Raw genomic sequence first — 25,845 nt, forward strand, 5'->3', positions numbered from 1 at the left:
ATTACAACTTTGCCTAAAGTATGTTGTTAAATGATATCGCCGCTGTATTGGTTAGGACTTTGACATAAGCCGCCTTCGCCGCGATCAGTGTTTTTGAGAATGTAAACAAACAGAATGAAAGCAACCTTATTACTCAATGAATAAAGTATATTCTTAAATGCCGCCACATTATTAGACGTTCCGTCTTTGGTAAGAGCCGCTTTGAGTGTTTCATTGTTTCGTCTTTCCATTCGTTACAAAAATTATGATCGAGTAACTCGTCTCTACCGCTGTCTTCCTAATTTATACAGTAATGTCAACTAAGAAAAATGAGAAACGAGGTTCGACACGAAGAAAATCTGTGTTACCGCTTAAAGTGAAAATAGAAATGCTTGATCGTTTACGCCTTGGAGAGTCGTTTGCGTTCATATCACGCTCATTTAATGTCAACGAATCAACTGTACGATCGACAAAAGAATCCGAAGATAAAAATACGGTCGTCTGTAGCTTCAACTTCACTGTCAGCAAAAATTGTTCGTGATCCAGCAACAGAAAAAAGGAAATGGAGTTGTCATTATGGATCGAAGACCGCATCCAAAAAAGGGTGCCCCTAAACGGTCCAAAGGTCCGAGAGAAGGTAAAGCGTCTTTACGCTCATTTTAGATAACAAAGTAGTTGTAGTGGTGAATGTACAGATGGAGGATTTCAAGCATCGGAAGGTTGGTTTAATAAATTAATTTAAGGCGAGACAATCTTTGCATAACATTAAAAACGTTGGAGAAGCTGCGTCTGCAGACACTGCTGCAGCAGAACGATATCCAGAAGAATTTGCAAACTTAGTAGCTGATGGAGGATACAAACCTGAGCAAGTATTTAATGCAGACGAAACTGCACTGTTTTGGAAGAGAATGCCAAACAAAACATTCATTTCTAAAAGCGAAAAGTCTGCTCCTGGATTTAAGGCAGCAAAGGATAGAGTTAACACTGCTGCTATGTTCTAATGCATCTGGAGATTGTGTCATTAAACCACTGATGCTTTACAGATCGTTAAATCCTCGGGCTTTAAAAAATCAAAACAAGGATGTTTTGGCGTGCTAATAAGAAAGCGTGGGTTACAAGGGCTATTTTTTGTGACTGGTTCTGGAATTGTTTTGTTTCTAAAGTTGAAACTTATTTAAGAAAAAAACAGAATTTAGACTTTAAAGCAGTTCTAGTTTTGGACAATGCACCAGGTCATCCTATGAACTTGAAACTATGCATCCAAATATAAAAGTGACATTTTTACCTCCCAACACGACCGCTTTGCTTAAACTTATGGACCAAGGAACAATCCAGGCCTTTAAGCTCTATTACATTAGACGAACCTTCAGAATCGTATTGGATAATACGGAATGTAATCCTGATATGAATGTTATGGAATGCTGGAAAAGAACTTTGACATAGGAAAATGCCACTTAACATAAAGAACTGAAGAACTGAAGCCACACACATTGAAGTCATGCCGGAAAAAACTTTGGCCTGCTCTGACTGCGAAAAATGACGAAGAATGTGTGCAAATTCGAACTTTGACTGCAAACATAGCCGAAATTGCAAATGGAATAGGACGAGATGGGTTCCAACAGATAGAATCAAGTGACATTCAGGAATTGCTTGAATCGCAAGATAAAGATTTGACTGAAACCGACTTGGGGGAAATGTTAGATTCACAGCCCATTGAAGAAGAGGATTCAACAAGCACTGGAAACGCGACATTTAATTTGAAAAATCTTAGTGAAGGTTTAAGAATGGCAAATGAGCTTTGTGAATTCTTTACGAAAATTGATCCGTCTATGGAACGAAGTCTTATTATTAAGAGGCAAATTGCTAATGCCACTGCTGAATATCAGTCTGTATTGAAGGAGCTTTTGAAAACTGCCAAGCAAGAAAAAATTACAACATTTTTCAAACCATTGCCTAAGCCTGAAGATAATAATTAATCAATATGGTCAAAAACTGCAATTACAGTAAATTGATTATTTATGTGTATTTTTTTTTATTTTCTCACCTAGGAACGTATCCCCTATAATCCGATATAAATTACCATTCCGTATTCACGGTTTCTGTATTCGCGGCATATTTATGCAACATATACCCCGCGAATAAAGAGCTTTTGCTCTGTATAAACTCATGATAATTATAATTTACAACCGTTGGCAATCCAATGTTTGATAAAGATCTTTCAACATTTCTCCAGAACATTCTATTTTGGTCAACCTTTTTTCAAATCATTCTGCACTGCTTCTTAATTTCACCATACCATACGCTATCACGGCATCTCCTCGGTTACTTCTTATCTCCTGCGCAAAAAACAGCAGAAAAACATATTATCGAGTAGACAAAATGGCAGAAAATATTTCAGCCCAACATCATGGAGGAAGACGAAGTGGCCAGTGTGTACCGAATTCTTGAATGATTTCGTTCCATTTAGGATATTTTAAATTAATTTAGTATTAGTCTAGAAAATTTTTATTTTATTATACTAATATACAGATGGTGATCAGAGAAATGAAAACACCTGTAGTTGACAACACGTCAGATGTATGGGTTGGCAGTGGTGTCGTGGCGCCCGCAGCGATGGACCGCTGGTGGTGGTATGTTAGGTCGGTCTCCATACTACGTCAGGCGCAGTGGAACAGCAGTGTCTAGTGGCTGCAGCAGACGGAGGTTGTGTAAAATGGGAGACCTCTCAGATTTTCAAAGAGGACAAATTGTTGGTGCGCGGTTATGTGGAGTGAGTGTGACGGCAGTGGCTACTGTGTTAGGTGTGTCGCGTGGGACAGTGTCGAAGGTGATGACGGCCTACACAACACACGGGAAAACCACATCGGGGAAGCGGAACAGTGAGCAGAAGAATATCATGAGTGACAGGTCACGCCGGGTATTAAAGCGCATTGTCACGCAAAACCGTCGTGCCACTGTGGAGCAAGTGACGGAGGAACTCAATCAGCACCTCCCCCACCCTGTTTCGACAATCACAGTCCGCCGCGAATTACATGACATGAACTTACGGGGTCGTGTTGCACGGGCCAAACCGCTCATCAGGGACCATAACGCTTTCGCACGCCGCAAATGGTGCCACGACCTTGCAACTTGGACCGTTGAGGACTGGAAACTTGTGATATGGTCGGATGAGTCATCCTTGACCCTATTCGCAACCACGGGCCATGTTTATGTGTGGAGAACGCCAAAAGAAGCTTATGATCTGCAGTGTCTCCGCCCAACTGTGAAACATGGCGGCTGCTCGGTGATGCTGTGGGCCGCCATATCATGGTTTTCATTGGGTCCTGTGGTCACACTTAGTGGACGAATCACTGCCAACGATTATGTCGCAATTTTAGGAGATCACTTGCATCCTATGGTCCGGATGTTGTTCCCGGACAATGACGCCATCTTCCAGGATGATAATGCACCCATTTACACAGCTGGCGTTGTTGCAGCATGCTTTGAGGAACATCGGGATCAAGTTCAACACCTCCACTGGCCCGTCCAATCCCCAGATCTCAACATAATTGAACATATGTGGTCCGTCTTGCAAAACGACTCCGGCGACGATTTCCACCTCCATCCTCTCTCACAGAACTGGCCGATGCCCTGCACGAGAAATGGTGTAAAATTACACTTGCTACCATTCACAACCTCTATGCCTCCATCCTACGTCGCATCGAGGCTGTTCTGAAGGCGAAAGGTGGCCCGACACCATATTAATCTGGTAAGTTGCAATTTCGTTCAGGTGTTTCCATTTTTCTGATCACCATCTGTATATGTATAGTGTTTCTGTTGACAAATTTTACTAAATATTTCGTGATTAGTAATTGAGAAAAATGTAATTAGTAAAGTTGGTGTTTTGTCATAATATAGACGTGAGATACTGCATTTCAGTGCTTTCGGAAAGGAAGAGGAGAATTGTTTTTATTTTCTTCGCCAGATTTTCCATGGAATATTCTAGGATTTTATGATTATGATCAATCACAGTTGTGAGCCAAATCATCCTTGGGATACACCAATTAGTAGTCTTCTTCTTCTTCTCCCTCAAAACGAACACAAGAGGGGGGAGTGTTAATGGCGGAAGTCAGAAAGCAAGATCTTGTAACCCTAGATTTTGTTCTAAATCTAGGATAACAATGAAAGAAAAATGATGATATCCTCTCCAATCTAAGTGGTAAGTTGTAACAAAGAGAGGGAAACTTCAAGTTCACTCCCAACTATTCTATAATTACCGGAAATTTAATTTGTGATATTGGCGTTTGAAAGTGAAAGGAAGACAAAAAGGGGTCAACCATAATTCTTTATTTTGGTGTGTAACTGAGAATTAAGATGAGTTGTTAATTTCCGCATCTCTCTTTCTCTTCTTCTTCTTCGGGTTAGCACCATAGTTGTAGTAATTATCATTGTATATGACATGAATTACCTCTTGATATGAAAGGTAGAACGTATATAGAAATTTAAATTACTTGATTGTTAAAATTCACGTTTTGTTTATTCCGCCATGTTTATTGTTAACTTGCTTCATATAAGTGATGATAGTAATTACATAAGATTAGTCTAACACTTCTTTGAAGCGTACTCATGGCTTACCCATGAAGAATAAGTGTAACACTGAGTGGCAAAATTGGATTGTGGAAAGGGTAAGTCATTTGGGATTTAGTCATGTGTCCAATATTGTTTAATATTTACATAGTAAACACTGAGGATTAGATAAAGCGCGACGTTTCTGTTAGTAATAACTATGCTACTCACTATGTTTGTCATTTTGTTCTGCGAATGTTCGGTATGTGCATAATTCAATTCTTGGGTTTGGAGTTATGCTGCCCTTGAATGCCCACCAGACGCGACCTAGCGTTGTTTTGGGATGTGCTCCTGTGCCATACAACAAAATAGTTTAACGCAGTTTTCAGTTAATTCCTCTGTCTCAATATTAATCAGCTATATTTAATTATAATAACTTTATTTATCACCTGGTACACTCCGCATCAAAAAAAAAAAAAAAACTTGCCACAGCTAACGCCGTGCAGTTAAGTCACCCAATATACACCTTCGTATCCCATAATCGTGTCTGGTAAAGACACCCGCTCTCTCGCCTTTCTTCTCTCCCATACTAAAATTAGCTAATAACATGAACGCAATCCTAATTTCGTACTACACATGTATTAGTATCGATAAAATGAAATAACAAAATCGAGACGAAACAAGATTCATAAGTTGATTTAGGGAGAAACTGAAACGCATACAATGAAAAATTGAAACCAATGAATGTCTATTACACAGAGGTTCAGATATGAGGCAGAGAGAGAGAGAGAGAGAGAGAGAGAGAGAAAGCAAGAGAAGAAGGAAAAGAAAAGGGAGAACAGATAAAAATGTGGAATTTTAAACTTAGTAAGAAGAAAACCTAAAATTATAAAGTTCCGTTACCAGAAATCCAACAATAATATAGAAATGATGTTTGTTTTTATATATTTTTCAGGACTATTCGAATATATAGAGTACGCTTGAAACATTCATTAAGTCTTTTTCATAAAGGATAGCATACTCAATTTCCAGTAAAACTTTAGATCTCACAGATACATCTAAGATAATGTCAACAGTTTAACACACTTGCGGAAAAAAAGCATGTGTGTTAATCTGTTGACATTATCTTAGATGTATCTAGTGTTGTAAAAAAACGTTTTTTCAATGTGAAGTTTTTTCAATAAAAAACATCGTTCTTTTTCATGTTTTTTTTTTCAAGTGTCGGTTTTTTTTCTGGCAACTATTATTTATTGATTTATGTTGCAGATTATTGAAATAATCAACAGAACTTGAGTCGAAGCCCTCGTAACTTACAAATAGTTTGTTTCTTTGTACCTATACGAGCAAAATTGTGTGATTATTCCTTTCGGCCCAGGTCATTTTTGGCGTTTTCCTACATTTCCAGTTAGTGACTTATTGCTCAAAAACTATTCATTCGATTGATATGGTTAAAGCCTTGTTTTTTAGAAAATGAATGTGGCTATTTTTTGGTGTAAGTTGCATTGCAGTGTTTTGAACGGGTGGGAAATTATTGAGGGAAATGTAAAGGTAAAAATTTACAAAAAAAAATCCCTAACCGAATTTTAAATTTTTTTGTATCTAGCACCACTGCTGCTATATAGGTTCAAGTCACTAAAACAAATCTTTGGTGTGTTGACAAGGTAGAGTGAAATCCTGAAGTCGCTGGCTTCCATTCAAAGAGGGAAAGAAAAAACTCTGTCATACACATGAAATTTTGACACTTTTTACGCCTCAGAAGCAAAAATCAAATATGCCGGGGTAGAGCTTCTCTAATTATCCTATTGAAACTTTTTATGGTGCGTTCTATAGGGCAAAGAGGAAGCTTTCAGATAGTGGTACGTTTGTTTCAATGTAGCCAGTAAGAGGGTAATAATAAAGGGGGAAAAGGAAATTTTCCGAATTTTTCACCTAATAGCGGGAACTAATCGTTTTGGCTGGAAACGCTGCCATCAGACAGACGAAAACTATCTGAAAATAAACCGTAGTACTCCAAGAATATATCCTACAAGTATAATGGCGATATATAACAAAGTAAGCATGAAATTTTAAAAAAAAATCACATTCTACCTCAGAAATTCACCATTTTCTTACCATTTCCAGAACATGGTTTATTATAAACCTCAACTGTACTTCCCCTAATTATTCTAGTCAAACTTTTTATGGTGCGCTGTGTAGGATAAGGATGAGGCTGTTAGACACTTTACATTTGTTCGAATATAGCCAAAAAGAAGGAAATAATAGAAATAAAAAAAGGAATGTTTCCAAAAACTTGGCCCTAAAATGCGGAATTAAAATTTTCTGTAGCTGGCAACACTACTATAAGACAGACGCAAACTATCTTAAATTAAACATTGGTGCACCACTAATATATCCTACAAGTATTATGGCGATATTTAAGGAACAAAGCTTCTAATTACCAAAAATATATTACGGTAAACAGAAAAGTAAGGAAAAACTAGAAAAATCAAGGGTTAGAACCTAAATACGAATTTTACGTGCGCCCTCTAATTACCCCATTGTAACGATTTGTACTTTCGTTTGTTAAGTAAGGACAAATGTTCGATTGGCGTAAGTTGACTTTCACTCGGACGTATAGGTGCGGATTTATAAACAAAAATTTCTAATTTTTGGCCTAAATATAGGAGAATTTTAATTTTCCTAATTGGCCACACTGCGCGCAGGCCCGTCCAATTGATGCCAACAGTTAGGTATCCATCCGAGGTATCTACCTGGCAAGTCTTAAGGATTTCTTTCTACAACGAAGGAAGCTACAAGGAAAAAAGTAAAGGAAATTCGAAACTAGAAAATTCTCGAATTTTTAACTGGGGTGAAATTTGAGAACGAAATTCGACACCAAAAGAAAAAGAAATTAATATGACAAACTATAATCCAACCATATTTTGCAAGAATAATATCCCGATATCTTAATTAGTGTCCACACAGGAGCGGATTAAACAAGTGAAACACCTGTGTGTGCCACTTTGGCCACCTCGGCCACCGAGTATACACTTGATTACATTTTTTTGACTACTAACTTGTGTTGTTGTAGTTATAGTCTCGACTAATAATAATATCGTTGTAAACAATAACTTTATAAGGAAATTTTTCTCTCATTTTTACATCTTAGTCCCAACACTCATTCTTTACATCTTAGTCCCAACACTCATTTCCAAAGCATGCATTAAATTTTTCTTGTCATTATTTTAATGTAATTATGTGTTATTACTAAATGTATACTTAAAGTAATATACAGAAATTCTATATTGAAGAAATCGTCGTGAAGAGGTTTTATCCTGACGACATTTCTTCCCAGGCGACACTACCTCTCGCTTAATTTAGACCAGGCGAGATTCTGTGTCGCGAGGTCATTACAACGAGGTTTTGGTCAGGCGAGATTTTGGGTATGGCGATATTTTGGGGCGCGAGGTTTTGGAAGACGAGGTTTTGACAAGGCGAGGTGTGGCCCGGCGAGATTTTGGCCCGCGAGGTTTTGGGTGGCGAAGTTTTGGGCAGGCGAGGTTATGGCCAGGCGAGATTTTGTCCCGCGAGGTTTTGGGCGGCTAGGTTTTGGCCAGGCGAGGTTTCGGCGCGGCGAGATTTTGGGCCGTGAGGTTTTGGGAGGCGAGATTTTGGCCAGGCGGGGTTTTGGTCTCCGAGGTTCTGTCCACGAGGGTTTGTACCCAAACCCTCCTGAGGATTTGCTGACGGCCAGATGCAAACATTATGAGTGTTTACATTAGCTCTTAGGTGAAAGGTCGATTTATCACTGAAAACGACACGATCCAGAAAATCTTCATTGTTATGCAGTAATATTTCACTTGCGAAATTGGCACTTAAACCGTAGTCTGTAGGCTTTAGACCTGTAGCAACTGCAAACGATAAAGACGTAGTTGAAAGAGTCTCCTTAATATTCTTCACACAGACGGTTGCACTGTACAGATTCAGTCTTTATTAAAACACAAAAAGCTTTCTGCTCTCTAGTCTCCTTCTCTGCTACTTGCTCTTTCTAACGGCAGACAGAAGAAACAATGCATGTACATGCGTGCGTACAAAACTGTTTTAGTTGCTCTTTCATTTGATATAATATTTATAATTGTAAGTTAATTGTATTAGATACTACAAAGTTTCAAAACCCTAATATTAATTTTGAAACACCCTGCATTAATTCAAATTGAGTCATCCTATATTCATGTCTTTTATATACATATCATCAGGGCCGGTCCTAGTCAATTTGTCGCCTCGTACAATGAGATAATTTGCCGCCTCCCCCTTTCTCCAGAAAGAACAATTCTTAAAAGTCATGATTTTAAGTATGCTACTCCAGCATGAACAAAGAAGGTGAGGGTAAGTGCAGTGGCACTCAGAAAGGCTTAAATACTTACTAAAATTGCAATTCCGTTGTGTCTGTTTTTTCTTTAAATATTAATCTATTATGTTAGTGAAAGATAAAGCAAACACACCTGCAGAGGAAAGACGGTAATCCTTTTTACAGTATAGAATTCACTATCGAGCTTCAATCTCAATGTATCAGTTTGCAATTCCAGTTCAACTAGCTCTTTTATCTTTATTTCTTGATTTTTTCTTCAACATCATCTAACATGTTTTTTTTAAAAACAAAACTTGTTTCTATCTTAAATGGAAAGGAACTTGTTTCTGACAAAAACAAGACTAGTTTCATATCAAAACTGTGATAACTTACTAAATGGAACAGATATTCAGTACTATTCGAGAATTGAATTCTTGCATTTGACAACAATCAAGCAATTTGTGCTCGGATTTATTCGACCATTTGCTTTAGCATTGTCCATGTGGCCTTAAACTAATGCAACCTAAACATAATTTATGAATGTAGTATTCAAATAGAAAGTCAGCTTAGTAAATGTAACTACCATCGTCATGAAGTCTGTTTCCAACAAGAAATACTTAATTTAAATAATATACTTATGACAGATTTTGCCGGACCATCCAAGCTTGCCGTTCCACGCAAATGCACGTGTTGCATATATGCAGTGGCGTATTTAGGGGGGATTCCAGGCTTAATTCCCCCCGAAATCTTACTTACTGTAGTAAAGTATATGAAATATCTTGCAGAATTTTCACATTTTCAGGCAAAGCTCCCTCCCGAAAGTTAGCAAAGCCCCTCCCGAAACAAAATCGTAAATACGCCACTGCATATATGGTAGAGCCGGCTCTGCATATCATATATATCTAGTCGACAAATTATTTATATATGACATTTAGAAAAACACTATTAGGCAAATTAGCATTAGTTTTTACCTTTAGACAAGTTACTGGAATTTTATACTGTTCGTGACATTATTTTCGTACTGATAAAGGCCTGCTTTCACGAAAAAAATAAATTTCATTTCTACTCTTATTTGTTAGTCGATATTGATGAAAACTGCTGAAACCCGAATTGTTAATAGGTATGGTATTCATGTAAATTGTAAAATTTTTTTTAGCGTATCAGCATCTAGCGCTAATTTATGTTGCATTTTACGGTGATTACACATACATAAAAATATTTCATACTTAAATAGACGTAAGATGCATTACAGATGACTATTTGAAAAAAAAAAGGAAATTTAGAAAAAAACGAGAGGCAATGTTTTTTTTTTAAAAAAAATGTACATTTCAGAAAAAATACGAACCGTTTTTTTTATTTACAACACTAGATGTATCTATGAGATCTACAGTTCTACTGAAAATTGAGTATGCTATCCTTTATGAAAAAGACTTAATGAATGCTTCAAGCATACTCTATATATTCGAATAGTCCTGAAAAATATATAAAAACAAACGTTATTCCTATATTACTGTTGGATTTCTGGTAACGGAACTTTATAATGTTAGGTTGTTTTCTTACTAAGTTTAAAATTCCACATTTTTATCTGTTCTCAATTTTCTTTTTCTTCTTCTCTTGCCTTCTCTCTCTCTCTCTCTCTCTCTCTCTCTCTCTCTCTCTGCCTCATATCTGAACCTCTGTGTAATAGACATTCATTGGTTTCAATTTTTCATTGTATGCGTTTCAGTTTCTCCCTAAATCAACTTATGAATCTCGTTTCGTCTCGGTTTTGTTATTTCATTTTATCGATACTATTACATGTGTAGTATGAAATTAGGATTGCGTTCATGTTATTAGCTAATTTTAGTATGGGAGAGAAGAAAGGAGGAGGGAGAGTGGGTCTCTTTAACAGACATGATTATGGGATAAGATGTATATTGGGTGGCCTAGCTGGACGGCGTCAGCTGTCGCAATTTTTTTGATTCGGAGTGTACAATCACAGTGTCGAATTACAATGTCTTATGCTGGTGTTTAGAAATTCAGAGCTTCTCTATATATGAAGCAGGCCCGTAGCCAGGGAGGGCTAAAATATTTTTTTCCGCTCTAAAAAGACGTTGTCCAGAAGTTTCAAATTGTTTCAGCAAATCCCAAATAGGAAAATCTTGTGATTTTGTTTACTAAATAAAATTGAACTTCGCGCGCATTTACTACTACTAACAAATGAAATTGAACGTGGCGTATATTTCTACGAAAAACAACAGTTATTGCTAGATATAACAACAGTTATTGCTAGATATACTTAAGATGCCCTTCCAAAGAATACCCATATGAAAATTAACCCAAAAAAGGCTATGTTACATGAATGTGAGTGCCTGGCTTGTGCATGTGTAACATTGCAGGTAAAATACATTTGTTTTGCCGACTTGACAATACATGTCCCACTTGTGCCTGTAATTAACGTTTAAAACATGCAACATGTCCATGTTCCTTACAGTGCAAGGAAAACGCATGTCTCATATATGAAACTGGTACCGAAACTGGGATGTCTGGAGAAAACGTACATGTGCCTCTAGAATAGTCAAATACAAAAAATCAGTGGGGAATTCGGAAGTTTTGTTTATTGTAAAAGCGGCAACAATGCTGTTTTTCACGTGATTTGAGTCTTTGCGGAGAACACCCACGAAAATAAATCAATGATTGTAAAATGTTTCTAAATAGCAGTTTGCATCGGCTCACTTTGTGTTTTCTGAGTGGCCCCGAACCATTTGTTTCAAGATTTGTTTACAAATATACGGAATGAAAAGAACGTTAATTCCTTATATGCACTCAGAGAGAGAGAAAAATCACGACGGCAGCAGAACACCGAACCTATTATTTTAAATGATTTTGTCACACAATTATAATTGCGCGCAATAATAAGGAGCAGAGTGCTTAGCAGATTTCCAGAAGGAAACAAAAACAGTAGAAAATGAACTACAGGCAAATGTACCTCGCCAGACATTTCCAATTACTCTACTGACTATTATAACGCCATAAATATGAATAGAGATGCAAGGGCTCGGAAAAAAACCGGCTTTTTATTGAAAAAAACGGTTTTTTCTGCTTTGCTTTTTTGCATGGGAAATTTTGGGCTTTTTTCAAAATTCTGCTTTAAATCGATAAAGCAGACTTTGTTTCGCTTCTCTATAACACAGAAAGTCATTTAATTAGTGGTTGATGCCGATAATAATATAAAACCTCGAAAGTAAACCATGAATTTCGAAAAGATATTTTAAACAATTTTACTTCAACATTTTTACATTATGAATTCCAAAGGATTAACCAATGTATATAATAAACACATTTTAACCTCCTATATACAAAAGTAAGCAGAGTTGGCAAGAACCATGGTTATTTCTGAAAATGCCAAAAACCCGTTTTGGGGGGGCAGTTTAAACCAGGCTTTTTTGGGGTTTAAACCAGGTTTTTTAATTTAGATATTTTGCTTTATGTATTTGTATTACATATTCACAGAAATAAGTTTGTTTCACCTTTGTGTTATTATTCAACAACGGGGTTATGCTGGAAGAGGTCCCATAAGCTTAAAGAAGTCCGGTCAGTAAATTTCTTAAATTGAGAAACTCCCGCCCTAGCCATCGGGAAAATCCCGTCATTCTTTTAAATGTAAAACAATAACGGGAAAATCCTGTAAAATTTAATTTGCATGTAAAATTTAAAGGTCAACGTATTATAATCAGTACGCTAAAACTGAGTGACACACAATCATAGTCAACGTCTTGCGAATAAAATCAGAAAAATAAACACAGATGAGGATCTCTGTCTCACTCACGTCTGATGAGGATCTTGGATAGAAGATCGAAACGTCACGTGTAAATGTGTTTTTATATTAAATAAGTGCAGTCTTGTTCAGCAGTGTGTTTATTTTTCTAAAACTGAGGTATTAAATTACAAATTTAGTATGTAGGTATCATTGAAAGTCCAATCCAAGCTAATGTTGGAAGCTAAGTAGGCAATCGATAAATTTTACCAATTTTAATCAATATATCTAAGCAACCTTCGCTTCTTTATAAAACAACAGGCATGCAGAAATATATAATTTGGTTTCGTTTTGTATGTTTAGGCTTAACATCCTTACGTAATACCGAGGTTATCAAGGAGAAGACTCGCTTAAAGTGACATCCGAAAGAGTACTTGGTTTACACATGAAAGAAGGGTTGTGGTTCGACCGACAATTGAACATGGGACACCTTGATTAAAAGGTGAAAAGGAAATAAGACTAATGCAGATGGTTTGATATGTGAAACGTCACTATGAAGTTCACATGATTCGCATTTTTGTTCTTTTAATTTTTTTAGTTTAAACCAGTTATTTAAAAAAAACAGCTGGTGTAAACGAGCAACCCTAAGAGTAAAAACTTCTTTGAAAAAATACACAAATAACTAGCAAAATTGTATGTAGTATTTTTACTTCAAAATATTCCATACCCTCTTTTTGAAACAAACTAAAATTAAAATAAAACATAAGAGAAATACTTAGATTTGTATGATACAATTAAAGGCTGCACATGGTTCTGTATATTCTTGAAATTCTACAGTCAAGTTTTTTATAACCACCATCAAGGGCGCCCATCAGGGGAATTAAGGGGGCGCTTGCCCCCCCTAGAGGAAAATGTACTTCAGAATATTGAAAACCCAATAGGATTTTTACATTAGTTACAGCAAAATTTGAAACTATTTTTGAAACGTCGCTTATACTTCCCCTCCTTAGAAACCACAACATGGGCGCCCTTGACCACCATCATGGTTTACCCAGTCCTCAAGTTTTCTGAATTTTTAACAAGAGGGATTCAACATATCATTACGGAACAAAAAAGAAAAAAAAAGACTACGGAATATATTTAAGTTAAGCTAAATACAACTGCACAACAAACGTGACTGAGTGGTTGGCTTTTGCGCTTCTATCGGGAAGTCCGGGATTCAACCCAGCATTCGACCATTCTGACAAAGCCTTCCTTCATTCCATCTGAGAATATAGAAATAGTGAGTGTACTGGCCGACTAGGAGTGTAGGAGTTGGCCGACTTCCTTTCTTATTGTTTTTAAATCGTTATTATTACTAATTACCAGCAGTGACGGTTTTGCGAAGGTTAGAGGATCGGTCTTTCGGACTGAAGCCTGTTCTCCAAAGTTGTGGAATGTCTAAAACGAACGAAATATCTATTAGTTATGCCTTTACTCATAAACTTTAAGCTCCCGTCAAATAAAAATTACGAATGTTTAGAAAAACTAAACATCAGTAGTAAGAAAACCCCTCCCAAAACACTTTTTTAAATTCGCCACTGATTCTCAGTATAAAATGATCTTCAACGTTATATCCGGAAGATTATTGCTAAACATATAAACGAAACGAAATATTAGTTATGCCTATACTCATAAACTTCAAGCACCTCCCAAATAAAATTAGGACTTTTTAGAAAACGAAACAATAAGAGAAACCCCTCCCAAAGTACTTTTCTAAATCCGCTATTGATTATTTGTATAAATTGGTATTCAAGGTTGTATCTGGAAAATTATTACTAAATCATTGCACAACTACAGTATAACAGAAATGTGCAAATACGGTTTGACGGACATATTGAAAAACGTATGCTTTGACGGATATATAGAAAAACGTAAGTTTAACTTTCGTGCTAGAAGCTGGAGTACTAAGCTCTTAGAAATGAAACACGGATGACAAACTAAAATGATCTAGAGAAGGAAAAAAATGTCAATAACTCAAAAGTTAAAATAAAGTTAAATAACCTGTAAAATTGCCCTCAAATACTACATTCTTCATGTTAGCTTTAATTCGTAAAATATGTGCTCCATCCATCTTGATGGTGAATTACAGAGCTAAATATGGCATTCAGGTCGTGGAAATCTTATCTAACTATAGAATATACTATAAGAAAGCTATTTGGATAGAAAAATCATGAAAATGAAAAAAGCCAAAATTTCCAAAATTCTCGTTTTTTTAAAAACAAAAAGCCGGCTTTTTATGTGAAAAAAACCATCGATTCAAAAAAGCCGGCTTTTTTCCATCTCTAAATATGAAGCAGACATCCATCAAGTCATTTTTTGGTGCAAAAGTTATCTTAAATGAAACTAATTTAGAAGCAGGGTCATCTGTATCAACACGTGTAGAAGGTCAAGAAGAAACTAAACGTCAAACATCTGATTTCCACCATGTTGGTGTTGATTTCCACCATGTATCAGACCTTGGCGATACAAAACCCGCTCAGCCGTATCTTGCAAATTTTCCAGGTTCCAGCATTTCTGGTTCAATTCGACGATTACGTCCAATATGGTACAAAACGTGGGATTGGCTCAAGTATTCTGTTATGTTAGATGCTGTCTTTTGCTTCCCATGCCGAAAATATCCGTCAAGAAAGTGATCCCTCATTTGTGCAGAATGGTTTCAGAGACTGGAAGCATGCAACCGAGAAAAGTAAGGGATTTTCTCATCACGCCGATTCTGAAACTCATAGGCACGCTGTGGCTTGCTACTTGGAGCAACGGAAACGTGAGGACTCGGGCGAAACGGTCGTGAAGAAGGTGTGTAGTGATGTAATTATGAATAATAGGTACTATGTGAAAAGTGTGATGGAAGTTATTCAATTCTTGGCTACCGGTTTACTACATCAGATCTCCAATAAGACTTTCTGTTTCCTTACTGAGCTCATGTTCAGGGTTCTTGGATATCTATAACCCAGTGGCGGTCGGTGACTTATGGAATGAGGGAAGCAATTGTTATGGTACCTAATACTACAAACAACTGAAATATTTTATATTACTCATTTGTCACTTAAATTTTTCCATCGTTTCCTGACAAATTCTTCGTTAATTACTCGATTATAAAATTCACCATGTCACCTAAATTTTAAGTCTATTCGTCTTCCTTTCCTGTCAAATTCTCCAATTATCCGCTAGAAAAAATGTCACCACTGTTTAACACTTCACTTAAATGTTAAGTTTATTTTTCTTCCTTTCTTGTCAAATTGTTCAATTACCCGATCATAAAATTCACTATGTAACCTAAACTTTAGGTATATTATTTCTTTCTTGAAAAACTCTTGAATCAACCTATTATAAAATCTACTACCTCACTTAAATTTTAAATCTATTCTCCTCCCTTTTTTTTGTCAAAGTCTTCAATCACTCGATTATAAAACTCATCATCATTTTCAGCTTGTTGCAATTTCACCAACTTTTTTTCAATAGATATCAAGGATAGATCAGACAGTCTCTCTTGATCTTGAGTGTTTCTGCAGAATGTGTGAATTCGTCTAAGCGCAGAAAAAGAGCGTTCAGCAGTAGAACTTGTAACTGGTATTGTGGCAATCAGACTACAAAGTTTATAGAGTTCTTTGAAAGCAGACGATGACAATCCAGTCCTTTTCAAATAGATAAGTAGTTTTGAAACACCCATTGGTAAATATTCATTTGTAGAATATGCAACGCAGAGTTCGCTTCTGAGCCGGGCAAAATCGAAGTATTGACCATAACTTTCTTTCAGTGAAGAAAATTCTGCATCTGGGAATGGTTTCTCTATGTTATTTTCATCAAGTAACTGAAGAAATGTCAATGTTCCTAAATTACTGAATCTAAGCTCAATCTGGCTGCATATGTCGTCATATATTTCACAATATAAACGACGATAATGTGTTTTCATATCACTACCGTCATTTGTGCAACGTCTTTTCCTGGGAGGGCCTACATTTGCGATTGAATCGAAATTATTTATTTTGACTTTCAGAATTTCCTCTGTTTCCTTCATTTTTTTAATGCAGTAATTTATATCAAGTGACTTGGTCTGGAGTACGTCGTAGAGGGAGCCCGTTAAACAAAATGTTTCGCTGAACGTTAGTAGCAAGAAGTTAAACTCAAAGTCAGAAAGCACAGAATCAAATCCCCGGGCTTCATGATATGTGTCTTTATCCCATTCTTGTGGATTATCTAAAATAGTATAGAACAGATTTGTCAACTCATTTCTGTATTCTACTATTGTTTCAATAAGCCTTGAATTGTAATTCCATCTAGTGGGACATACTTTAGGAAATCTCTTCTTAACTTCTGAATCTAAAGCTGCCCTCCGTTTTGTGGAATTTGAAAAGAAAGAGGCAAAACCACTAAGTGTCATGAAAAAAATTTTACATTCTTTGATAGCCGACACTGACTGAGAGAGTACTAAATTAAGCCGGTGTGCTAATCAATGAATAAACAATGCATCAGGATATTTGTCCCTAACTTTCTTCTGAAGGCCATTAATTTCGCCAGACATGACTGCTGCACCGTCATAACACTGAGCGACTAGTTTGGAACCACTATTACACTTCTCGAGGGTTTGGAAAACGTGTTGTGCTAAAGCGTTTGCAGTGCGATTTGAGCTGACATCTGTAAAGCCCAGAAATCGTTCAACAACTTCTCCATCGGAAAGAATGTACCTTACAACTGTTGAGAGTTGAGAATGTGATGATATATCACTCGTTTCGTCTAATATCACAGAAATGAAAGATGAATCAGCTATTTCCTTTTTAATTTCATTTATTATGACAGTGGCAACGCTTTGAATCAGGCCATTTTGTATATGTTTTGACAGTCCCGAAAATACTGTAGCTGTTTGAAAATGGTTGTCTAAAACTTCATCATATTTTCTTAATAACTGAAGTAATTCAATATAGTTCCCCCTGTTAACCGAGTCTTTATCTTCCACGTGGCCTCTAAAACTAAGTTCTTGACAAGCCAAGAATATAACTACATCAATCATTCGTCGTACAACTTTCCTATTATTTTTCACTTGCTCGTTATACTTAATAGTCTCCTGCTTAAGTTGCTGGTCTAGCTGAAAATCTATTCGTACTGAGCCAAAAGTTGTGAGACAGATTTGCGATCGAATATGATTTTGTGATTGCTGATGACGTTGCGTGGCTTTCAATAAATTGATCATGTCATCAAACCCTGACTGATTCCAAGTGCCTTTTTCGTTTGAAAATAACAGGCAAGGCCAGCAGTACAATTTTGAAGTTTTCCTACAACCAAATAACCAGTCTGTCTTTTCATACTGTTGCTTATTAAAATGACGAATACAGCGTTTTGTTTTTGTTTGTATATGTGACAGATCGGGTGTATATCGTCCTTGTGAAATTATTTCTTTTTTATCTTGAAAACTAAAGGGATTAAGTGACCGCCCTTTTAAAGTTTCTAACACGCATGCACAATCTTGTATTTCCCCCACCCCACTCTCCTCACTGGCTTGCGTCGACGCTGCCATAGGTTAAAAGCTGATGGAATGCAAACTGGACAGTCATTCCCTTCCTAGCATAGCCGCCACAGGTATTAGGAAAGAGATGCACTTTACAAACCTGCGAAATAATCCGTTTTTCTTGAAGAAATCAAGTATAATCCTGAATATCCAAATTTTAACTCATTAAAATAAATATTTACTCCGCGAAACAGTTTAGGTTATTTCAATTTGCAGTTCGAAACAAAAAAAAAATTGCATTACACCTGCACACACTTGTTCCTACGGAATGCTTTCAAAAATGCATTCCCACTCGCAACACCACGGCACGGCAAGGCAATTGAGCCGGTTATTTCCGACTAGGTCGCGCTGCGCAAAATGCATCAGAAGAGCTGAGCGTTGGAATGACTATCTACGTTAGCTTCTGGCGTATTTAAACTTAGAAATAAGTAAAATAAAAAGGTTTTAACATAAATAATTTGAAGTTTAAGTAAACTATTTCAGTATTTTATAATATTATTTTATTCCTATATCACACGGGAATGACTCATTCCCTTCATTCCATTGAGTGACCGCCTCTGCTATAACCGACAAACGCACTGCTACAAAGAAGAGATTTGGACATTGATGCCGCTGTGAAGTTAATAGGATCGGTAACGGAACAGCTCAGGTCTTGCCGGCAAGACGAAGGAACATTTGAAAATATCCTTCACGATGCAATGAAGGCATATGCCTTAAACACTTCGATTCAGCAACCATTGAAACGCAAATGCAACTCCCTAGTCGCTTAGCTGATTCGGTTGTTGATTTGGAAGGCATACATTTGGAGAAGGGAAAGGAAGACGAGGAGGAGCTGAAAAGATTATTCTGCGAAGTTCTCGATATCTCCGTGGAAGAAATTCGGAGCAGATTCAGTGAGACAGGGACAGCTGTGATTGGTGCCATTCACCACTTACTGAGCGAGAAAAGAAGTGTCGAAACTTTGAAACCTCTGTGTGATGTAAAGTACAAAGACCTGCATTGCAAAGTGCTTCAGAATTTGAAGCAGGAAACAAATCTAGCAAATCGACTGATCAACAAGACATCTCTGGAAGAGCTCACAAAACAAATTGGAACATATGGCGAGGGTTTCTCGGGCCTAAAGAAGCTTGCAGAAGCTGCTCTAATTATTCCGTCTTCTACGTCCACGGTCGAAAACTGCTTCTCACATCTGACAGCTTTCTTTCCACCTCAACGTTTGTCTATGGGACATGAAAGAAAAAAATAGGACCTCGTTCTCCTGGCTTACAACAAAAATATTCTGCGTGCACTAGATCTAGACCAACTTGTAACTGAATTTGCGAAGTGCTCACATTAATTCCCTTTGATGTGATTACTTATATAAGGACTGTAAAAAAATATTTATTTTACTTATGTCAGGGTTGTTTCTTAAATTTTATACATAAAAATATTCCATAATCTACTTGTAATAAAAGTATTGTAGCTCCAAAATACTATAATTTAGATAACAGTTAATAAATGTTCCTAAAATATTTTTTTTTTACTTTTAGTACTACTTAGTGTATTAAAATATATATTGAATTATATACCATCATTAATTTAACAAAAAAAATGTTAATGATTATATTTGATAGTCGTGGATTTGGTACTGATAATGTTTATCAGCATAATAAAGTGTTTCAACTTTCTTAAAGATTCCATAAATAATAAATAAATATATAAATGAACATAGACATTGACAACGACAAGCGCCTCAAGGAACAAAAACTATATGTATATATTAGAGAGAAAGAGTTTTTGTGTTCCTCAAGGTCCCTGCCATTGCCCCCTCAGTATTCATCATTGCCCGCCCTAAGCAATCAGGCTGGCTACGGGCCTGATATGAAGTACAACTTTCCTATATGAATATAGATACAGCAAATAAGAAATCACTTGTTCGTTAATTTAAAAAAAGTATCATGTTTACAATAATAGTTTTGAAGCGCATCAAGACTTCGCGCACTCTTCCTGGTTATCTCCGTAAAAGGGATTTATTACTGATTAGGCTAAAAGACACACACACACACACACACATATATATATATATATATATATATATATATATATATATATATATATATATATATATATATATATATATATATATATATATACATATGGGAAACGGACCCTTTTTTCTGTTCTGCAAAAGTAGAATGATAGGATCTTAATTGGTACGTTAGTAGATGTTTAATCACCGAATCTTTCTGCTAAGTTTAATAATCACTATTTTCAAGCTACTATATCAGGTTACAAAAATGTCTGTCTTATGACATATGAGTGGCGGAAGGTTTCGAATCCTGTTGGATCAAAAGGTTTACCGGAGCCTCCTGAGCGCCACAGCGTTCAGCGATCTAGGCCAGACGAGTGGGGGATATCTCGGTTCGTCAGATATTGTTTTCCAGAATGGTTAGTTTATACAGAAATTTAACACTATATGTTTCGCTCGATGATACTAGCACATTAATCCAACAATTTCGTACACTTTTGTTTTACAAGTTAGTTCATTTGTAAATGGAATAGTTAACGTTCTTATTTAATACAAATTCAATACGTATTGTTCTGTCAAAATCGGAGTATACCGTGAAATTAGTTGCATTTGAAGTTTTATATAAAAAAAGCTTATGTAATAACTTATTCGCCCAGAAAGTGATTAGTCTTAAGGTACGATTGATTTGTTGATAGTGTTGTAAAGCACTGGAAAAAACGGAAACATTGGGTAAAAAAACAGTTTTTTACCGTTTTTTACCGGGCTTGGAAAAAACGGAAAAGTTGGGAAAAATTGAAATTTTCAAATATTTTACCACATTATGCTTTTAAAATGAAAACTATTTTATATTTACTAGTTTACAGATAAGATCATTGATTACAGGTTACACTGACTTTTTACAGAAACGAAAGTAGCCAATCTCCATAGATTTCGAGGCGCTGAACACGAAATTATTACACGTCACACTTAAAATTAGCTGGTAGCTCAGGGTTGCCAGTAAATGTGGAATTTACCTTAAAAAATCGTTTTTCACATTTATTTTGTCAGGTTTTACTCAGGAAAGTATAATTACGTCCCTATTTATCGTTGCCGAATGTGTTATACCTCTTTCTATTCGTCGATGACCGTACTTTCTGAAAATTAAACAATCGTTCCGGTAACCGCTACCGTTGGGAAATTATATACTCATATATTCGAAAATATCCCTTTTTTTAAAGGAAAACCCGGTTTTTTATTTTTACTGGCAACCCTGCAATAGTAAAATCATAATTTATATTTAAAAAGTAACCTGTCAATATTCGTAATGTTTTCTGCAAATGTCGTCATATCGAAGCGAGTCTAACTGTGAAAAAAAATATTATCCCCTCTATCGAAATGCCGAAATTTTCCCTACCTTTACAGCAAAATGTAACATTGACTTCCGTATGCCGAACAGAACTGTAGGACAATACATTCAGACAATATAACTATCATTTCGATAGTCTGTACTGGGGTGGGGGTTTTCATGTACTGAAATATTGCACGAAAAATTCCCTTTCTGCAAAATTCCGACTATTTTCTGCCTACAGCTGGCAATCCTGCAATAAATAAGAGGAAAGAATGATGGAAAAGTTTTTTCTAAGACTGGTAACATTATGTGCCATCAAGAAGACCGAATTGAGAATAAATATTATCCTTTGAACTGAAATACCGCAAATTTCCCCTGTGTACTACATTTTTGTCCAAAAAAATAAATTTGTCCGGGGATCTTCGTTATTACTGCACAAAAGTAAATTGTACACAAATTTATTCCCTAGCATAAATGAATGCACTCACCTTCAATGAATGCGCCGTTTCTTTGCCTTCCTCTTGTAGGTTGTGTCTGGAGCATCCCTCTGTGGCGTCCAGCAGAAGTCAGCCAACACTACAGAACCACCGACTCGATGTTCCATGAGAGAAATATCCCTGTGAAATATCTCGCCGTGTTCATCATTGAAAGCACCACAGTTCTCTGGGAAGACATCGAGGTGTGAGTGAAGAAAGTGCATTTTCAGTGTCATGTTGCAGCCAATGTTTTGATGAGCATGGATTAATTCATCCACAAGATCACTGTAATTGTCGCCTCTCTTCTTTCCCAAGAACAATGTGGTCAAATTACGGAAACAACGCCACGCATGCAGCTGATTAGGGGTTAGAGTGGCCTCAAAGTCAGGGTCACTTAGGAGCTGGCGTTTCTGTGGACCAATGAATATTCTCTGTTTGATCTTCTCTGTACTTAATCCTGGAAACTTCATGCACAAACATCCGAATGCTGCTTCATTCGTGTTCATTGCCTTTACAACCGATGTCATAAGTTCCAACTTAATATGCAGTGGTGGGAGAACAATTTTCTGAGGTTTCACTAAATGTTCATTGACAATATTTTTTGAGCCAGGAGTCAGAGCTGTTTTTAAAGGCCACTCCTTTTGTGTATAGTGTTTATCTCTTGCGCGACTGTCTCACTCGCATATAGCAACAATACTTAGTATAACCTCCTTGCAAACCCAACAAAATCGAAATTACTTTGAAATCTCCACATACTAGCCATTCATGCTGATTCTAACTAATGACGCGTAGAACAGATTTCAACGTAGTGTACGTTTCTTTCGCTAAAGCAGCATATGCGACAGGGATGGACGGTCTTTCGTCGTTATTATTTAACAGTACACCCTTCAGGCTTGTTTTGGAATCATCTATAAATAGTCTCCACTCGTCCGGTTTGTATGAAATATATAGGTCATGAAACAAATCTTCAACATCACTGCAGAATGTAATGTCATCTTCAGTACTGAAATGGTTTCCAAATTCTTTCTGACGATCTCGAAAAACTGACACTCGCACTGTTTCAGCTAGAAGGATCCACTGCTGCAGTCGTGAAGCTAACACTTCAGCTTTACACTTCGGGAGGTCTAAATCTCTAATCAGATCACTGAGTTCACGTTGTGTGATTTTGTGTGTTTCGCTGGATGAAGATGGCGTAAATGAAGGATCAACAACACTGGTGGATGGATGCACTTCTTCGGCTGGATGTGTAGGATCACCATTCTCTCTATCACTGCTTGATGTTGTTGCGTTTGGGGGAACAGGAACTGGTAGTCCTTGTCCATGAGGCACAGGGCGAATCACAGATGGGATGTAAGGGTATTCGATATTTCTCTTCCTTTTGGTATTGATTCCTTTCTTCAAGGGCGGTGTCATACAAAAATAGCAATCAGACACATGATTTGTGGGTTCATGCCAAATTGCAGGCACGCCAAACTTCATGGGACGTTTTTCCCATGCATCCAAGTATTTAGTGCGGAAGAACACGACGTACAACACACGTGTGGAGCCCAAGATTTGTCTTGGTCTCCCACTCGACAACCGAAATACAATGAATAGGCTTTCCTTACTGCATCAGTAAGTGGTCGCCTTCTATTACCACAAATAGCGTCTGCACAAATGTAACAAAAGTTATCAGGATTGTTCTAGCAGGTGCGGGGCATTTTCATGAAAACCGACACTCGTTCAAATAACACAAACACTCACAGTTTAATTCAAATACTTTACTGTATATGCATTCACCACCAACCATCTCTCAATCAACACACGTTACAGTACAGTAAAAGAGAACGCGGACACACACAGGCACGCCGCCAACACACACACGCAGTTCTGTTCGGCATACGGAAATCAATGTAACATTTTGTTGTAAAGGTAGGGAAAATTTCGGCATTTCGGTAGAAAGGATAATATTTTTTTCACAGTTCGGCTCGCTTCGATCATGACGGCATTTGCAGAAAACATTCCCAATATTTACAGGTTACTTTTTAAATATAAATTATAATTCTACTATTGCAGGGTTGCCAGTAAAAAAATTTTAAAAATCGGATTTTCCTCTAAAAATGGGATATTTTCGGATATATGGGTATATAATTTCCCAACGGTACCGGTTACCGAAACGATTGTTAAATTTTCAGAAAGTACGGTCATCGACGAATAGAAAGAGGTATAACATATTCGGCAACGATAAATAGGAACGTAATTATACGTTCCTGAGTAAAACCTAACAAAATAAATGTGAAAAACATGATTTTTTAAAAGGAAATCCCACATTTACTGGCAACCCTGAGCTACCAGCTAATTTTAATTGTGATATTTATGTTCAGCGCTTCGAAATCTATAAAGATTGGCTACTTTCGTTTCTGTAAAAAATAAAAAGTGAAAATTTTCTGACCAGTGTTATTTATATTTCTTGCATTAGAATAGGGAAATTCTGTAGCAACTAATATATTTGCAAATTTAAAATTAGCACCGTGATAGAATGGAGTTATGGCTACAAAACATATTAAAATATAATCCGAGTTAGATTAATTAATATAAACGCACTTAAATTATCTTAAGCAACTTTACAAAGTTAACGTTTTATGGCAGGGAAGTGTTAAAATAACGGCCAGAATAATTTTAGCTAATACCAGTATGTAATAATCAAATAAATATTTTATGGAGATACCTATCTTCTTTGTGCTGTGTAAAATTTTCGGAAATTTTGAACCCATTAGAAGAAATCTTTTTTCGGAAATATTTGCAAAACCCGGAAAATATAATTTTAAAAAATACTTCTTCTGCTGATGCTAATCTTATTTACTGTAACGTGCCTGCAGCATATGTACAACGTATTTCGCTAGCAGGAAAAATGCTTAAAGCAACAGCGTTTAATTTTACTTTCTAGTTTTCTGATTTGTGGAAAAAACTTTATTTTTTGTATGTTTTTCGAACAACTCAAAAAGAGAGATGATCTTATTTACATACACACGCATACATCGCACAAGTGTGTAAATTTGATTGGTGGCAAATATATTAATGAATTTAACATATGAAACTTCGGTTCGTTATTATTAAAGACTAACGGAATACCTGTTCTCCACATGGGGAGAATAAGTTTCATTTTGGGTGTAAAGGGCAGAAAAACTGTCACCAATAAAACGGGATCCTAAAAACTATGAATTCGACACTAGTATCAGCCACCCCGAAAACTATGAATTCGACACAAGTATCAGCCACCCGAAAATTATGGATTCGACACTAATATCGACCATTTTTATATATCCACCCCTTCTCCCTCTCTCAAGTTGCGGGTCTGAATTTTTATTTAAACAGCATCGGAAGTGTTACTATTCATCTCAACAATCCCGAAAACTATGGGTTTGGCACTAATATCAGTCATTTTCGATCATTTTATATACTGAAGGGGAAAACATTGCACAGAAACGGTATGTTCGTTTGCTGAACATACTTTTTTGTATGTTGTACAAAGTAACACCATTTATGTGGTTACTTTGCACCAAAGTTTATATTTCAATAACTATGGTCTTACTGAATGTTTACTAATGAACTTGCTCTAATGTTTTCCTTATATATCTAGCTATTGCATGTTACAATACAATGTTTTAATTCATTACATTTGTTAGTTACATGCGATTCTATTTAAAAGTCCTTAAATCCTTTGCAAAGTAACCCTGTCTTACGGTATAGATAATTGTCGCACTAAGAAACATTTGTTTACATACAAAATTTTGTGCATAAAGTTTATATTAAAGTCTGCATTTGAATATTAAATATTAGTAATTATATGTCTTAGTACATGAGTATTAGTGAAATTTCCCTACTGCTCTTTTGATTAAGAAGTAATTTGGTTAAAATTAACAAAA

At 36.4% G+C, this 25,845-nt stretch overlaps 2 protein-coding genes across 2 annotated transcripts; both read right to left on the bottom strand.

Annotated features, from left to right (window-relative positions):
* Nucleotides 1-15,987: 15,987 nt before the first annotated feature.
* LOC145666009 (uncharacterized) lies at nt 15,988-17,007 on the bottom strand. The gene has a single exon (XM_081733115.1). It carries the CDS (start codon nt 17,005-17,007, stop codon nt 15,988-15,990), a length of 1,020 nt encoding a protein of 339 aa, XP_081589241.1.
* Nucleotides 17,008-17,076: 69 nt separating this feature from the next.
* On the bottom strand, nt 17,077-18,138 carry LOC145666010 (zinc finger MYM-type protein 1-like). The gene has a single exon (XM_081733116.1). It carries the CDS (start codon nt 18,136-18,138, stop codon nt 17,077-17,079), a length of 1,062 nt encoding a protein of 353 aa, XP_081589242.1.
* Nucleotides 18,139-25,845: the final 7,707 nt, after the last annotated feature.

This window comes from Thermobia domestica, chromosome 12 (assembly GCF_964235325.1).
Source record: "Thermobia domestica chromosome 12, izTheDome1.hap1.1, whole genome shotgun sequence".
In the NCBI taxonomy this organism is placed as follows: Eukaryota; Metazoa; Arthropoda; class Insecta; order Zygentoma; family Lepismatidae; genus Thermobia; species Thermobia domestica.